This window comes from Cetorhinus maximus, chromosome 4 (genome assembly GCF_964194155.1).
Source record: "Cetorhinus maximus chromosome 4, sCetMax3.hap1.1, whole genome shotgun sequence".
NCBI lineage: Eukaryota > Metazoa > Chordata > Chondrichthyes > Lamniformes > Cetorhinidae > Cetorhinus > Cetorhinus maximus.
Window position 1 is genome coordinate 3301987 of NC_135882.1, and position 16142 is coordinate 3318128.

Genomic DNA, 16142 nt, shown 5'->3' on the forward strand with positions numbered 1-16142 from the left:
ACACACACACATAGGCAGAGACACACACACACACAGGCAGAGACACACACACACATACAGAGACACACACACACACACACACACACACACACAGAGACACACACAGAGAGACACACACACACACACACACACAGAGACGGACACACACACACACAGAGATGGACACACACAGACAGACAGGGACACACAGACAGACAGACGGACACACAGACAGACAGACGGACACACAGAGGGACACATACAAAGGGACAGAGATAGAGGGACAGAGATAGAGGGACAGAGATAGAGGGACAGAGATAGAGGGACAGAGACAGAGGGACAGGAAAAACACACACAGATAGACAGAGACACACACACAGATAGACAGAGAGACACACACAGACAGTGACGCACACAGACAGCGACGCACACAGACAGCGACGCACACAGACAGCGACGCACACAGACAGCGACGCACACAGACAGCGACGCACACAGACAGAGAAAGACACGCACACACAGAAAGACAGAGAGACACGCACACACAGACAGACAGAGAGACACGCACATACACACAGCCAGAGAGAGACACACACACACAGACAGACAGAGACACGCACACACAGACAGACAGAGAGAGAGAGACACACACACACAGAAAGAGAGAGACACACACACACAGACAGAGACACACACAGACAGAGAGAGAGAGATACGCACACACATACAGACAGATATGGACACACACACAGAGGGTCAGTTGGAGGCACAAAGACCGACAGAAAGGGTTACACAGACACACACGCAGACAGTGAGGGTCTCGCACGCGCACACACACACACACACACACACACACACACACAGACAGAGACAGTGAGGGTCTCGCATGCACGCACACACACACACACAGTTGTTCATGGTCTCGCGCGCACACACATACAGTCAGGGTCACATGTGCACGCACACACACACAATCACTGAGGGTCTCGCACACACACACACACACACACACAAACACAGTCAGTCATGGTCCCGCACACACACACACACACACGCACACAGTCAGGGTCACATGTGCACGCACACACACACAATCACTGAGGGTCTCGCACACACACACACACACACAAACACAGTCAGTCATGGTCTCGCACACACACACACACACACACACACACACACACACACACACACACAGTCAGGGTCACATGTGCACGCACACACACACAATCACTGAGGGTCTCGCACACACACACACACACACACAAACACAGTCAGTCATGGTCTCGCACACACACACACACACAGTCAGGCTGTCGCGCACACACGCACACACATACACACACGCAGATAGAGGGTCTCGCGCGTGCATACACACACAGACAGTGAGGGTCTTGCGCGCACGCAGGCAGTGAGGGTCTTGCGCACACGCAGGCAGAGAGGGTCTCGTGCGCACGCACACACACAGCCAGACAGTGAGGGTCTCGCACATGCACACACACAGACAGTGAGGGTCTCGCACGCACGCACACACACACAGTTGGTCATGGTCTCGCGCGCACACACACACAGTCAAGATCACATGTGCACGCACACACACACAATCACTGAGGGTCTCGCACACACACACACACAAACACAGTCAGTCATGGTCTCACAGACACACACACACACACAGTCAGGCTGTCGCGCACACACATACACACACGCAGAGTGAGGGTCTTGCGCGCACGCAGGCAGTGAGGGTCTTGAGCACATGCAGGCAGTGAGAGTCTCGTGCGCATGCACACACACAGCCAGACAGTGAGGGTCTTGCACGAGCACACACACAGACAGTGAGGGTCTCGCACGTGCACACACACACAGCCAGACAGAGGGTCTCGCACGCGCACACACACAGACGGTGAGGGTCTCGCGTGTGCACACACACACATACACAGACAGTGAGGGTCTCGCGTGTGCACACACACAGACAGAGAGGGTCTCGCGCGCATACACACAGAGTGAGGGTCTCGCGTGTGCACACACACAGACAGAGAGGGTCTCGCGCGCATACACACAGAGTGAGGGTCTCGCGCGCGCACACACACACAGACAGTGAGGGTCTCTTGCGCACGCGCACGCACAGACAGTGAGGGTCTCGCGCACACACACAGAGTGAGGGTCTCGCGCGCACACACACACACACAGACAGTGAGGGTCTCGCGCACGCGCGCACACAGACAGTGAGGGTCTCGCGCATGCACACACACAGACAGTGAGGGTCTCGCACGCGCGCACACAGACAGTGAGGGTCTCACGCGCACACACACAGACAGTGAAGGTCTCGCGCACGCACACACACAGACAGACAGTGAGGGAGACACACGCATACAGACAGAGACAGAGAGACACGCACAAAGAGAGAGACACACACAGACAGAGAGCGACATACGCACACAGACAGAGAGACGCACACACACACAGACAGAGGGACACACACACACACAGACAGAGGGACACAGACAGAGGGACACAGACAGAGGCAGAGACACACACACAGGCAGAGACACACACACACATAGGCAGAGACACACACACACACAGGCAGAGACACACACACACATACAGAGACACACACACACACACACACACACACAGAGACACACACAGAGAGACACACACACACACACACACAGAGACGGACACACACACACACAGAGATGGACACACACAGACAGACAGGGACACACAGACAGACAGACGGACACACAGACAGACAGACGGACACACAGAGGGACACATACAAAGGGACAGAGATAGAGGGACAGAGATAGAGGGACAGAGATAGAGGGACAGAGACAGAGGGACAGGAAAAACACACACAGATAGACAGAGACACACACACAGATAGACAGAGAGACACACACAGACAGTGACACACACAGACAGCGACGCACACAGACAGTGACGCACACAGACAGCGACGCACACAGACAGCGACGCACACAGACAGAGAAAGACACGCACACACAGAAAGACAGAGAGACACGCACACACAGACAGACAGAGAGACACGCACATACACACAGCCAGAGAGAGACACACACACACAGACAGACAGAGACACGCACACACAGACAGACAGAGAGAGAGAGACACACACACACAGAAAGAGAGAGACACACACACACAGACAGAGACACACACAGACAGAGAGAGAGAGATACGCACACACATACAGACAGATATGGACACACACACAGAGGGTCAGTTGGAGGCACAAAGACCGACAGAAAGGGTTACACAGACACACACGCAGACAGTGAGGGTCTCGCACGCGCACACACACATACACACACACACACACACACACACACACAGACAGAGACAGTGAGGGTCTCGCATGCACGCACACACACACACACAGTTGTTCATGGTCTCGCGCGCACACACATACAGTCAGGGTCACATGTGCACGCACACACACACAATCACTGAGGGTCTCGCACACACACACACACACACACACAAACACAGTCAGTCATGGTCCCGCACACACACACACACACACGCACACAGTCAGGGTCACATGTGCACGCACACACACACAATCACTGAGGGTCTCGCACACACACACACACACACAAACACAGTCAGTCATGGTCTCGCACACACACACACACACACACACACACAGTCAGGGTCACATGTGCACGCACACACACACAATCACTGAGGGTCTCGCACACACACACACACACACACACACAAACACAGTCAGTCATGGTCTCGCACACACACACACACAGACAGTCAGGCTGTCGCGCACACACGCACACACATACACACACGCAGATAGAGGGTCTCGCGCGTGCATACACACACAGACAGTGAGGGTCTTGCGCGCACGCAGGCAGTGAGGGTCTTGCGCACACGCAGGCAGTGAGAGTCTCGTGCGCATGCACACACACAGCCAGACAGTGAGGGTCTTGCACGCGCACACACACAGACAGTGAGGGTCTCGCACGTGCACACACACACAGCCAGACAGTGAGGGTCTCGCACGCGCACACACACAGACGGTGAGGGTCTCGCGTGTGCACACACACACATACACAGACAGTGAGGGTCTCGCGTGTGCACACACACAGACAGAGAGGGTCTCGCGCGCATACACACAGAGTGAGGGTCTCGCGTGTGCACACACACAGACAGAGAGGGTCTCGCGCGCATACACACAGAGTGAGGGTCTCGCGCGCGCACACACACACAGACAGTGAGGGTCTCTTGCGCACGCGCACGCACAGACAGTGAGGGTCTCGCGCACACACACAGAGTGAGGGTCTCGCGCGCACACACACACACACAGACAGTGAGGGTCTCGCGCGCGCGCGCACACAGACAGTGAGGGTCTCGCGCATGCACACACACAGACAGTGAGGGTCTCGCACGCGCGCACACAGACAGTGAGGGTCTCGCGCGCACACACACAGACAGTGAAGGTCTCGCGCGCACACACACAGACAGTGAAGGTCTCGCGCACGCACACACACAGACAGACAGTGAGGGAGACACACGCATACAGACAGAGACAGAGAGACACGCACAAAGAGAGAGACACACACAGACAGAGAGCGACATACGCACACAGACAGAGAGACGCACACACACACAGACAGAGGGACACACACACACACAGACAGAGGGACACAGACAGAGGGACACAGACAGAGGCAGAGACACACACACAGGCAGAGACACACACACACATAGGCAGAGACACACACACACACAGGCAGAGACACACACACACATACAGAGACACACACACACACACACACACACACAGAGACACACACAGAGAGACACACACACACACACACACAGAGACGGACACACACACACACAGAGATGGACACACACAGACAGACAGGGACACACAGACAGACAGACGGACACACAGACAGACAGACGGACACACAGAGGGACACATACAAAGGGACAGAGATAGAGGGACAGAGATAGAGGGACAGAGATAGAGGGACAGAGACAGAGGGACAGGAAAAACACACACAGATAGACAGAGACACACACACAGATAGACAGAGAGACACACACAGACAGTGACGCACACAGACAGCGACGCACACAGACAGCGACGCACACAGACAGCGACGCACACAGACAGCGACGCACACAGACAGAGAAAGACACGCACACACAGAAAGACAGAGAGACACGCACACACAGACAGACAGAGAGACACGCACATACACACAGCCAGAGAGAGACACACACACACAGACAGACAGAGACACGCACACACAGACAGACAGAGAGAGAGAGACACACACACACAGAAAGAGAGAGACACACACACACAGACAGAGACACACACAGACAGAGAGAGAGAGATACGCACACACATACAGACAGATATGGACACACACACAGAGGGTCAGTTGGAGGCACAAAGACCGACAGAAAGGGTTACACAGACACACACGCAGACAGTGAGGGTCTCGCACGCGCACACACACATACACACACACACACACACACACACACACAGACAGAGACAGTGAGGGTCTCGCATGCACGCACACACACACACACAGTTGTTCATGGTCTCGCGCGCACACACATACAGTCAGGGTCACATGTGCACGCACACACACACAATCACTGAGGGTCTCGCACACACACACACACACACACACAAACACAGTCAGTCATGGTCCCGCACACACACACACACACACGCACACAGTCAGGGTCACATGTGCACGCACACACACACAATCACTGAGGGTCTCGCACACACACACACACACACAAACACAGTCAGTCATGGTCTCGCACACACACACACACACACACACACACACAGTCAGGGTCACATGTGCACGCACACACACACAATCACTGAGGGTCTCGCACACACACACACACACACACACACAAACACAGTCAGTCATGGTCTCGCACACACACACACACACAGTCAGGCTGTCGCGCACACACGCACACACATACACACACGCAGATAGAGGGTCTCGCGCGTGCATACACACACAGACAGTGAGGGTCTTGCGCGCACGCAGGCAGTGAGGGTCTTGCGCACACGCAGGCAGAGAGGGTCTCGTGCGCACGCACACACACAGCCAGACAGTGAGGGTCTCGCACATGCACACACACAGACAGTGAGGGTCTCGCACGCACGCACACACACACAGTTGGTCATGGTCTCGCGCGCACACACACACAGTCAGGATCACATGTGCACGCACACACACACAATCACTGAGGGTCTCGCACACACACACACACACACAAACACAGTCAGTCATGGTCTCACAGACACACACACACACACAGTCAGGCTGTCGCGCACACGCGCACACACATACACACACGCAGAGTGAGGGTCTTGCGCGCACGCAGGCAGTGAGGGTCTTGAGCACATGCAGGCAGTGAGAGTCTCGTGCGCATGCACACACACAGCCAGACAGTGAGGGTCTTGCACGCGCACACACACAGACAGTGAGGGTCTCGCGTGTGCACACACACACATACACAGACAGTGAGGGTCTCGCGTGTGCACACACACAGACAGAGAGGGTCTCGCGCGCATACACACAGAGTGAGGGTCTCGCGTGTGCACACACACAGACAGAGAGGGTCTCGCGCGCATACACACAGAGTGAGGGTCTCGCGCGCGCACACACACACAGACAGTGAGGGTCTCTTGCGCACGCGCACGCACAGACAGTGAGGGTCTCGCGCACACACACAGAGTGAGGGTCTCGCGCGCACACACACACACACAGACAGTGAGGGTCTCGCGCGCGCGCGCACACAGACAGTGAGGGTCTCGCGCATGCACACACACAGACAGTGAGGGTCTCGCACGCGCGCACACAGACAGTGAGGGTCTCGCGCGCACACACACAGACAGTGAAGGTCTCGCGCGCACACACACAGACAGTGAAGGTCTCGCGCACGCACACACACAGACAGACAGTGAGGGAGACACACGCATACAGACAGAGACAGAGAGACACGCACAAAGAGAGAGACACACACAGACAGAGAGCGACATACGCACACAGACAGAGAGACACACACACACACAGACAGAGGGACACACACACACACAGACAGAGGGACACAGACAGAGGGACACAGACAGAGGCAGAGACACACACACAGGCAGAGACACACACACACATAGGCAGAGACACACACACACACAGGCAGAGACACACACACACATACAGAGACACACACACACACACACACACACAGAGACACACACAGAGAGACACACACACACACACACACACAGAGACGGACACACACACACACAGAGATGGACACACACAGACAGACAGGGACACACAGACAGACAGACGGACACACAGACAGACAGACGGACACACAGAGGGACACATACAAAGGGACAGAGATAGAGGGACAGAGATAGAGGGACAGAGATAGAGGGACAGAGACAGAGGGACAGGAAAAACACACACAGATAGACAGAGACACACACACAGATAGACAGAGAGACACACACAGACAGTGACACACACAGACAGCGACGCACACAGACAGCGACGCACACAGACAGCGACGCACACAGACAGCGACGCACACAGACAGAGAAAGACACGCACACACAGAAAGACAGAGAGACACGCACACACAGACAGACAGAGAGACACGCACATACACACAGCCAGAGAGAGACACACACACACAGACAGACAGAGACACGCACACACAGACAGACAGAGAGAGAGAGACACACACACACAGAAAGAGAGAGACACACACACACAGACAGAGACACACACAGACAGAGAGAGAGAGATACGCACACACATACAGACAGATATGGACACACACACAGAGGGTCAGTTGGAGGCACAAAGACCGACAGAAAGGGTTACACAGACACACACGCAGACAGTGAGGGTCTCGCACGCGCACACACACATACACACACACACACACACACACACACACACACAGACAGAGACAGTGAGGGTCTCGCATGCACGCACACACACACACACAGTTGTTCATGGTCTCGCGCGCACACACATACAGTCAGGGTCACATGTGCACGCACACACACACAATCACTGAGGGTCTCGCACACACACACACACACACACACACAAACACAGTCAGTCATGGTCCCGCACACACACACACACACACGCACACAGTCAGGGTCACATGTGCACGCACACACACACAATCACTGAGGGTCTCGCACACACACACACACACACACAAACACAGTCAGTCATGGTCTCGCACACACACACACACACACACACACACACACACACACACACACACACACACAGAGTCAGGGTCACATGTGCACGCACACACACACAATCACTGAGGGTCTCGCACACACACACACACACACAAACACAGTCAGTCATGGTCTCGCACACACACACACACACAGTCAGGCTGTCGCGCACACACGCACACACATACACACACGCAGATAGAGGGTCTCGCGCGTGCATACACACACAGACAGTGAGGGTCTTGCGCGCACGCAGGCAGTGAGGGTCTTGCGCACACGCAGGCAGAGAGGGTCTCGTGCGCACGCACACACACAGCCAGACAGTGAGGGTCTCGCACATGCACACACACAGACAGTGAGGGTCTCGCACGCACGCACACACACACAGTTGGTCATGGTCTCGCGCGCACACACACACAGTCAGGATCACATGTGCACGCACACACACACAATCACTGAGGGTCTCGCACACACACACACACACACAAACACAGTCAGTCATGGTCTCACAGACACACACACACACACAGTCAGGCTGTCGCGCACACGCGCACACACATACACACACGCAGAGTGAGGGTCTTGCGCGCACGCAGGCAGTGAGGGTCTTGAGCACATGCAGGCAGTGAGAGTCTCGTGCGCATGCACACACACAGCCAGACAGTGAGGGTCTTGCACGCGCACACACACAGACAGTGAGGGTCTCGCACGTGCACACACACACAGCCAGACAGTGAGGGTCTCGCACGCGCACACACACAGACGGTGAGGGTCTCGCGTGTGCACACACACACATGCACAGACAGTGAGGGTCTCGCGTGTGCACACACACAGACAGAGAGGGTCTCGCGCGCATACACACAGTGTGAGGGTCTCGCGTGTGCACACACACAGACAGAGAGGGTCTCGCGCGCATACACACAGAGTGAGGGTCTCGCGCGCGCACACACACAGACAGTGAGGGTCTCTTGCGCACGCGCACGCACAGACAGTGAGGGTCTCGCGCGCGCGCGCACGCACAGACAGTGAGGGTCTCGCGCGCGTGCACACGCACAGACAGTAAAGGTCTCGCGTGCGCACACACACAGACAATGAGGGTCTCTCACGCGCACACACACAGACAGTGAGGGTCTCGTGCGCACGCAGACAGTGAGGGTCTCACGCGCACGCAGGCAGTGAGGGTCTCGCGCACACGCAGGCAGTGAGGGTCTCGCGCGCACGCAGGCAGTGAGGGTCTCGCGCGCACGCAGGCAGTGAGGGTCTCGCGCGCACGCAGGCAGTGAGGGTCTCGCGCACACGCAGGCAGTGAGGGTCTCGCGCGCACGCAGGCATTGAGGGTCTCGCGCGCACGCAGGCAGTGAGGGTCTCGCATGCACGCAGGCAGTGAGGATCTCGCGCGCATGCAGACAGTGAGGGTTGCACTCGCATGCAGACATCGAAGGTCTCGCGCGCGCACACAGACAGCGAGGGTCACGCACGCGCATGTACGCAGACAGCGAGGGTCTTGTGCACACAGATACACACAGACAGTGGGGATCTCGCACACACACACAGACAGTGGGGGTCTTGTGCGCGCACGCATGCAGATAGTGGGGTTCTCGCGTGCACATGCACACAGCGGGGGTCTCTCATGCACGCAAACAACGGGGCTCTCGCATGCACACAAACAGCGGGGGTCTCGCATGCACGCAAACAGTGGGGGTCACGCACGCACAAACACATACAGTGACCTTCTCGCGCGCGCACATCCACACAGACAGCGAGGATCTCGTGTGCACACACACACACACTGACAGTGAGGGTCTCACGTGCACACACACATAGACAGTGAGGATCTCGCGCGCGCACACACACAGACAGTGAGGGTCTCGCGCGCGCACACACACAGACAGTGAGGGTCTCGCGCGCGCACACACACAGACAGTGAGGGTCTCGCGCGCGCACACACACAGACAGTGAGGGTCTCGCGCGCACACACACACAGACAGTGAGGGTCTCGCGCACACACACACAGACAGTGAGGGTCTCGCGCGCACACACACACACAGACAGTGAGGGTCTCGCGCGCACACACACACACACACACAGACAGTGAGGGTCTCGCGCGCACACACACAGACAGTGAGGGTCTCGCGCGCACACACACAGACAGTGAGGGTCTCGCGCGCACACACACAGACAGTGAGGGTCTCGCGCGCACACACACAGACAGTGAGGGTCTCGCGCGCACACACACAGACAGTGAGGGTCTCGCGCGCACACATACAGACAGTGAGGGTCTCATGCGCACACACACACGGACAGTGAGGGTCTTGCTCGCACACACACAGACAGTGAGGGTCTCGCGCGCACACACAGACAGTGAGGGTCTCGCGCGCACACACACAGACAGTGAGGGTCTCGCGCGCACACACACAGACAGTGAGGGTCTCGCGCGCACACACACAGACAGTGAGGGTCTCGCGCGCACACATACAGACAGTGAGGGTCTCATGCGCACACACACACGGACAGTGAGGGTCTTGCTCGCACACACACAGACAGTGAGGGTCTCGCGCGCACACACACAGACAGTGAGGGTCTCGCGCGCACACACACACAGACAGTGAGGGTCTCGCGCCCGCACACACACAGACAGTGAGGGTCTCGCGCGCACAAAAACACAGACAGACAGTGAGGCTCTCACACGCGCACATACACAGACAGTGAGGGTCTCGCGTGCACACACACACAGACAGTGAGGGTCTCGCACGCACAAAAACACAGACAGACAGTGAGGCTCTCACACGCGCACATACACAGACAGTGAGGGTCTCGCATATGCACACACACACACAGACAGTGAGGGTCTCGCGTGCACACACACAGACAGACAGTGAGGGTCTCACACGCGCACATACACAGACAGTGAGGGTCTCGCATGCGCACACACACACACAGACAGTGAGGGTCCTCGCGTGCACACACACAGACAGACAGTGAGGGTCTCACACGCGCACATACACAGACAGTGAGGGTCTCGCATGCGCACACACACACACAGATAGTGAGGGTCTCACGCGCACACACACACAGACAGACAGTGAGGGTCTCGCATGCGCACACACACAGATAGTGAGGGTCTCACATGCGCACACACACAGATAGTGAGGGTCTCGTGTGCGCACACACACAGACAGTGATGGTCTCGCGTGCACACACACACACAGACAGTGAGGGTCTCGCTCGCACACACACAGACAGTGAGGGTCTCGCTCGCACACACACAGACAGTGAGGGTCTTGCGTGCGCACACACACAGACAGTGAGGGTCTCGCGTGCACACACACACACAGACAGTGAGGGTCTCGCTCGCACACACACAGACAGTGAGGGTCTTGCGTGCGCACACACACAGACAGTGAGGGTCTCGCACGCGCACACACACAGACAGTGAGGGTCTCGCATGCACACACACACACAGACAGTGAGGGTCTTGCTCGCACACACACAGACAGTGAGGGTCTTGCGCGCACACACACAGACAGTGAGGGTCTCGCGCGCACACACACAGACAGTGAGGGTCTCATGTGCACACACACACACAGACAGTGAGGGTCTTGCGCACACACACACAGACAGTGAGGGTCTCACTCGCACACACACAGACAGTGAGGGTCTTGTGCGCACACACACAGACAGTGAGGGTCTCGCGCGCACACACACAGACAGTGAGGGTCTCATGCGCACACACACACAGACAGTGAGGGTCTCACGTGCACACACACACACAGACAGTGAGGGTCTCGCTTGCACACACACAGACAGTGAGGGTCTTGCGCGCACACACACAGGGACAGTGAGGGTCTCACGCACACACACACACAGACAGTGAGGGTCTCGCGCGCACACACACACAGACAGACAGTGAGGGTCTCACACGCGCACACACACAGACAGTGAGGGTCTCACGTGCACACACACAGACAGACAGTGAGGGTCTCGCATGTGCACACACACAGACAGTGAGGGTCTCGCACGCGCACACACACAGACAGTGAGGGTCTTGCGCGCACACACACAGACAGTGAGGGTCTCACGTGCACACACACACACACAGACAGTGAGGGTCTCACTCGCACACACACAGACAGTGAGGGTCTCATGCGCACACACACACACAGACAGTGAGGGTCTTGCGCGCACACACACAGACAGTGAGGGTCTCGCGCGCACACACACAGACAGTGAAGGTCTCATGCGCACACACACACAGACAGTGAGGGTCTCACGTGCACACACACACACAGACAGTGAGGGTCTCGCTTGCACACACACAGACAGTGAGGGTCTTGCGCGCACACACACAGGGACAGTGAGGGTCTCACGCGCACACACACACAGACAGTGAGGGTCTCGCGCGCACACACACACAGACAGTGAGGGTCTCGCGTGCACAAAAACACAGACAGACAGTGAGGGTCTCACACGCGCACATACACAGACAGTGAGGGTCTCACGTGCACACACACACACAGACAGTGAGGGTCTCACGTGCACACACACAGACAGACAGTGAGGGTCTCACGTGCACACACACACACAGACAGTGAGGGTCTCGCACGCGCACACACACAGACAGTGAGGGTCTCGCATGCACACACACACACAGACAGTGAGGGTCTTGCTCGCACACACACAGAGAGTGAGGGTCTTGCGCGCACACACACAGACAGTGAGGGTCTCGCGCGCACACACACAGACAGTGAGGGTCTCACGTGCACACACACACACAGACAGTGAGGGTCTCATGCGCACACACACACACAGACAGTGAGGGTCTTGCGCGCACACACACAGACAGTGAGGGTCTCGCGCGCACACACACAGACAGTGAGGGTCTCACTCGCACACACACAGACAGTGAGGGTCTTGTGCGCACACACACAGACAGTGAGGGTCTCGCGCGCACACACACAGACAGTGAGGGTCTCATGCGCACACACACACAGACAGTGAGGGTCTCACGTGCACACACACAGACAGACAGTGAGGGTCTCACGTGCACACACACAGACAGACAGTGAGGGTCTCACGTGCACACACACACACAGACAGTGAGGGTCTCGCACGCGCACACACACAGACAGTGAGGGTCTCGCATGCACACACACACACAGACAGTGAGGGTCTTGCTCGCACACACACAGACAGTGAGGGTCTTGCTCGCACACACACAGAGAGTGAGGGTCTTGCGCGCACACACAGACACAGACAGTGAGGGTCTTGCTCGCACACACACAGACAGTGAGGGTCTTGCTCGCACACACACAGAGAGTGAGGGTCTTGCGCGCACACACAGACACAGACAGTGAGGGTCTTGCTCGCACACACACAGACAGTGAGGGTCTCGCATGCACACACACACACAGACAGTGAGGGTCTTGCTCGCACACACACAGAGAGTGAGGGTCTTGCTCGCACACACACAGACAGTGAGGGTCTTGCTCGCACACACACAGAGAGTGAGGGTCTTGCGCGCACACACAGACACAGACAGTGAGGGTCTTGCTCGCACACACACAGACAGTGAGGGTCTTGCTCGCACACACACAGAGAGTGAGGGTCTTGCGCGCACACACAGACACAGACAGTGAGGGTCTTGCTCGCACACACACAGACAGTGAGGGTCTCGCATGCACACACACACACAGACAGTGAGGGTCTTGCTCGCACACACACAGAGAGTGAGGGTCTTGCGCGCACACACAGACAGTGAGGGTCTCGAGTTCTTATGCACAGACAGTCAGAGGCACAAAGGGTCTCACACGCCAACAGACAGACACAGAGGGTCACAGACAGACAGACAGACAGACAGATCAGTGCAGTGAATGAGGAGGTAAAGCTGATGGAGGGGAGGGGGAGCCGGGGAGGTGAGTTTGAGTGTGGGGTTGAGTGTTTCTGTCTGATTAAAGCCTCACCCCGGACCCGGGGGCCGGCAGTTTAAAACCAGGATGGGAAGAGTCTGGAGAAGAAGCTCTTCACTCCCCGCAACACAACCCAATCTACAAACCACTGGCCTGAGGAACAAACCCTCTCACCGAATTCCCAATCTCCTAACTTAACAAAGTTTGGCGAGTCCCCGCCGAGCGACACCGCGCCGACAATACATTCAATACATTCAATACCCCGCCAGTACTGACCTCTCCTGCTCCTCCTCCCTCTGGGGGTATTCAGGCTGTGCCCATTATCCACACAGTTTAGAAGAACCAGCGCAAGTGAAAAAAGTCGAAAATGCATCTGTCCTCCTGGGCTGTGCAATGGGATCGGACTGTGCACTCGGGTCTCTCTCTCTCTCTGGGCAGGGAATCGCCACTGATGGGAGGCTGGAGAAGTGTCCCAGTGATAAGAAACGCTGGTCGGAGGGCAGCAGCTGGCCAGATGTTGGGTTCGGACAGAGAGAGGGAGGGAGGGAGAGAGGGAGGGAGGGAGGGAGAGAGGGAGGGAGGGAGGGAGAGGGTGAATTGGGGTTTGTCCTCACACTGGGGACCAGGGAGTCAGCGATCTGACCATTTGCCGCCTCCACATCTTCAGGGAGCAACAAGCCCCAGACTGAGGGGTGGGTGGGTCAGTCCCAGACAATCAGCAAAACTCCTGGAGAAAGGAGACAAGATAAGGAACCATCAATAATCACATTCCAAACTCTCCATCCGCATCGCCAAGAAACTCACTCAACAAGTCAGTCTCTGTAAAACAAAATCCATTATTCCCGGGACACTGTGAGAAATAATTCAAATCTGTCGCCCGAATTTCCCCTTAAGAAAGAAAGAAAAAGAAAAATAATAAAAAACCCCCGGGATTGTTGCACCGACAGCAGATACTTGGGGATGGGGATTGAAAGAAGAGACAGAGAGAGAGAGGGAGGGAGAAATAAAGAGGAAAATATTCAGGATTAAAGAGAAAATCTGCAGCAATTGAGTCAATAAATCAGTTTGAATTCCATTACCTCGGGGGGTGATCTGAGCGACACCTTCTCAATGCCGGTAGCTTTTCAAATTAGCCAAATAACATGAAGCGTGTGTGACAGACCCCGCGGTGCACATGATCCCATCAACACTGAAGTTGCTTATTGCAGCCTCCCCTTCCCCTTCCCCTTCCTCTCTCTCTCTGTCTGTCTGTGTCTGTGTCAAAGCGCAGTCCACAGGCTCTGTCTCTCTCTCTCTCTGTCTCTCTCTCTGTCTGTCTCTCTCTCTCTGTCTCTCTCTCTGTCTGTCTCTCTCTCTCTGTCTGTCTCCAGTTGCTGTACAGACTCCGACAACATTCAGTAACCACCTTCTCTGTACAAATGATGTTTCTGTCCCTCCCTTTGTAACCGTTCCACAGATGACGCTCAGAGCTGTGGTAGAGGGAACAAGGGGAGGGGGGAGAGGGAGAGAGAAAATCCTTTTTTTTTTGCAAGGTGCAGAAAGGATTGGGAACTAACAGGGGGTGCTGTGCTCCCGTCTCACACCAACTCGCACCAGACATTCGCGCTGCTTTCCGCCGGGTCCTACCGCCTGGAGCCCCTAGAGTCTCTCTCTCACACTCACACTCACTCACACACACACACACTCACTCACACACACACTCACACCGCCTGGAGCCCCCAGAGTCTCTCTCTCACACTCACACTCACTCACACACACACACACTCACTCACACACACACACACTCACACTCACCGCCTGGAGCCCCCAGAGTCTCTCTCTCTCTCACACTCACACTCACTCACACACACTCACTCACACACACTCACCGCCTGGAGCCCCCAGAGTCTCTCTCTCACACTCACACTCATTCACACACACACTCACACACACACACTCAC

General features: G+C 56.3%; 1 protein-coding gene across 1 annotated transcript in view; it reads right to left on the reverse strand.

The window, feature by feature from the left end:
- The window catches only part of rspo2 (R-spondin 2), a 153912-nt gene extending 138252 nt beyond the window's left edge, over nucleotides 1-15660 (reverse strand). The window contains exons 1-2 of the mRNA XM_078539674.1: nucleotides 15282-15660; nucleotides 14479-14929 (exon numbers count right to left, since the gene is read on the reverse strand). Of these exons, the coding sequence (XP_078395800.1) occupies nucleotides 14479-14575 (97 nt within the window). The 5' untranslated portion in view covers nucleotides 14576-14929; nucleotides 15282-15660. The remainder of the gene's footprint in view (nucleotides 1-14478; nucleotides 14930-15281) is intronic.
- Nucleotides 15661-16142: the final 482 nt, after the last annotated feature.